At 32.1% G+C, this 2,920-nt stretch overlaps 1 protein-coding gene across 1 annotated transcript; it reads left to right on the top strand.

The window, feature by feature from the left end:
• Window positions 1-1,397: 1,397 nt before the first annotated feature.
• Window positions 1,398-2,769, top strand: LOC109590245 (ubiquitin carboxyl-terminal hydrolase 47-like; the record flags this gene model as incomplete). Its single annotated transcript, XM_020006168.1, has 7 exons — window positions 1,398-1,427; window positions 1,478-1,596; window positions 1,815-1,915; window positions 2,159-2,289; window positions 2,345-2,395; window positions 2,450-2,586; window positions 2,658-2,769. Coding segments are annotated over exons 2-7 (639 nt in total), but the record flags the coding sequence as incomplete, so codon positions are not given.
• Between the last annotated feature and the right edge of the window lie 151 nt (window positions 2,770-2,920).

The following is a 2,920-nucleotide window of genomic DNA, read 5'->3' on the forward strand; positions in this document are numbered from 1 at the left end:
TAGTTTGATGTACAGATATGTTGGTCTTCCTATCAACTGGATACTACTGAACATTACAATACCTCCTGGACCTGAAGCCACACCCACTACAATTAATGAACGTGAAGGAGGATTAATAATGAAAATTATGACAATGGAAAATAAAGAAAAAGAAAGAAGTAATAACTTGTACTATATTGCAATTTTGTGCTAACAAGCAAATTTTAATGTACAGGGCATTCTTTTTTCAAGGGCTATATATTTTGCAAATTTTGCAGATGCTGCAGCAGGCATTTGAATGTACTAAGTAGGTGGATCAGTAGGTGTGGTATGTACCACACCTACTAATCAATGACATCATAACTTATTTAGTAATAAGATCTAATGTATAAATCATTAGACATTGAGCTATACACTCTACATGTAGGGTCCTGCATTTAATTAAAGTGATCTCAATAACAAACTACCGTACAGAAGGAAATTTTGGAGGGACTAAATTTTGGTGATTGGCGAATTTTAATTTGGCGAATTTGTGGCCACGTGCCATTGAGCATGCGCATAATGGCTCAAAATGGCGAATTTTTATTTTGGCGAATGGCTATCAAAACGCCAAATTCGCCAAATTTAACTACCTCCAAAATTTCCTTCCATACGGTAATTGATTAATAAGAATCTGATTCCATGGTGCAAACATTAGAGCAGTTGTTGTTTTTGTCAATAGAATGTTTGAATGCTAAAATTTTACATTTGTCCCACCTCTATTTTAAAGTAATTAAAAATGGTGTTTTTGGGACGGTAGAGTTGATGTTTTTTGGCTTTTTCCAAACTCTGCTGGTCCTCTGTCAAATCATGTACCTCAGAGAGCAATTGTGTCAGTTAAAGGGTGTGAGGGAGGTATGATTTGTGAAATTTACTTTCGCTAAAAAAGGAGTTTGAAATTTATAGCCCTTGAAAAAAGAGTGCCCTACAGTATGAGGAATTTAATTTGGTGTAAGTGTTGTAAGCTCTTATACGATACACTCATCAATGCTTTGTGGAATTAAATTGTGCATTTTTATAATAAACAGCAATAGCAAAATTAAAATAATTTCAGCAAATATATCTAGCTCTACAGTGTTTAATTAATCATTTATTATTCAATACAGAGATACAGGTACTAGTTGATAAGAGAATAACATTAGCTCAATTGAAGGAGGAGCTAGTTCCACTGATTGGTGTACCACCTACTGGTTTTAGACTGTATAGATTCAGTGGTAATGAAGAATATGAAATGGAGGAACTGGATGAGGTACTTGTATTAAAATCTGGATCAGAGGTACATGTGTGTGGGTTATTTTGATTAACTTCATAATTGTTTATAATACTAGTTGATAGTAAGACTGGGTAGAGCATTAAGAAGAGGAGAGAAAAGAATTAAATTATATTTGTTACAAGTTAACAATACAGAAGTATAACAATTTTAATTATCATTATTTGTTTTGATTTTTTGTTTCTATAGTTTTGTAATTTTATGATGGAGTCTATTTATGCTGAGAGTACACCAGTGAGAGAATTTAAGAAACAAATTATTGAAGAAGCAAAAGTACAAGGAATTGACTGTGTCTTTGAATTAGACAAGTATGCCATATATTTTGCGGGGATCAAATTTTGCAATTTTTGCATTTGCAAAAATTTGCAAAGTTAACATCCACAAAATAGCATGATGATTGTAGTAGGTGTCATAATTGCATTAAAATTTTAATTTGCAATTACAAAAATGCAGCCAAATTGCAAAATTTTACACCCACAAACTATATGGTGTACATCATGTGACTATCATGTGACTTATTGTGTAGAATGAGATTACGTGATAAGATAGTAATGTCCCCTGGTTCAATATATCTTGATTATCAGCAGATTCATGCTAGTATGGAACTATATGTGGAACCATTGAAAGGTCAGTATATCTGCTGTATGTGTTAGTATTAATGTGTATAGTGTATTATTGTAGTTGTTATTAATGTGGGTGGATACTCCTGAGTTCAGTCTTTGTCTTTATCATAGTTGTCCTTTTGTTATAAAAACTGTCGTTGATCTTTACTTTTGTAGCATATCTCAGTTATATTTTCAGTATATTGTACTGTACGTACTAGATGCATTTTTATAGTAAGCTTAATGTTAGCTAGTGTATTATTTTTAGGACCAGAGAAGGAGGATGGAGCACAGATACAGGTGTATGTTATAAGATGGCGTCCATCACAATGTTCAGTTGATCCAATAGAAGAAATTATACTGGATGATAGATATGACTTTAAGTATATTATTAAAAAGGTATTATTTATAATAAGGATAATGTGTCAGTATCACATTATTATTGTTTTCACAGCTTTTGGAGTTAAGTGGAGTTCCTGTTGAGTATATCTCTTTTTCACTGGAGGTTATAATCATTAAAACATTTTAGAGATACTCTCTCACTCTCTGACTCTATTAGGGAAGATCTTTTCCGGTTGAGATATCATGTCTTAATATTGAGAATAAGTTAAAATGGTATTCCATCACTTCAGACAGACCATACTCATTAGGACTATATGTTGATGGATATTGGGATGGAGATGTCATATATTATAAGTACTAATGAACACACACACATTATGTATACACACACTTACATACACCTCTTACTGTTTATAATTATTTAGAGACAATAGAGAGACAATGAAAGAGTTAACAGATAAAGAGAGATCAGAAATACAAGAGGCAGAGGAAGCAAGGTCAGTAAACCTCATGTTTCATCATGTACATGTACAATCAGTTACCTTAAGCCTACTATTTTTAGCGTCTACTAAATTTAGCTATATTAGCAAGAGAGCTTTAAACAGCTAAATTAAATAGACGCCAAAATAATTATTATTCATTATAATGGTTATTATTTATAGTTAATTTGGTTAAAAACGCTAAAATT

The sequence above is a fragment of the Amphimedon queenslandica genome, unplaced genomic scaffold (assembly GCF_000090795.2).
Source record: "Amphimedon queenslandica unplaced genomic scaffold, v1.1 AMPQUscaffold_10301, whole genome shotgun sequence".
NCBI lineage: Eukaryota > Metazoa > Porifera > Demospongiae > Haplosclerida > Niphatidae > Amphimedon > Amphimedon queenslandica.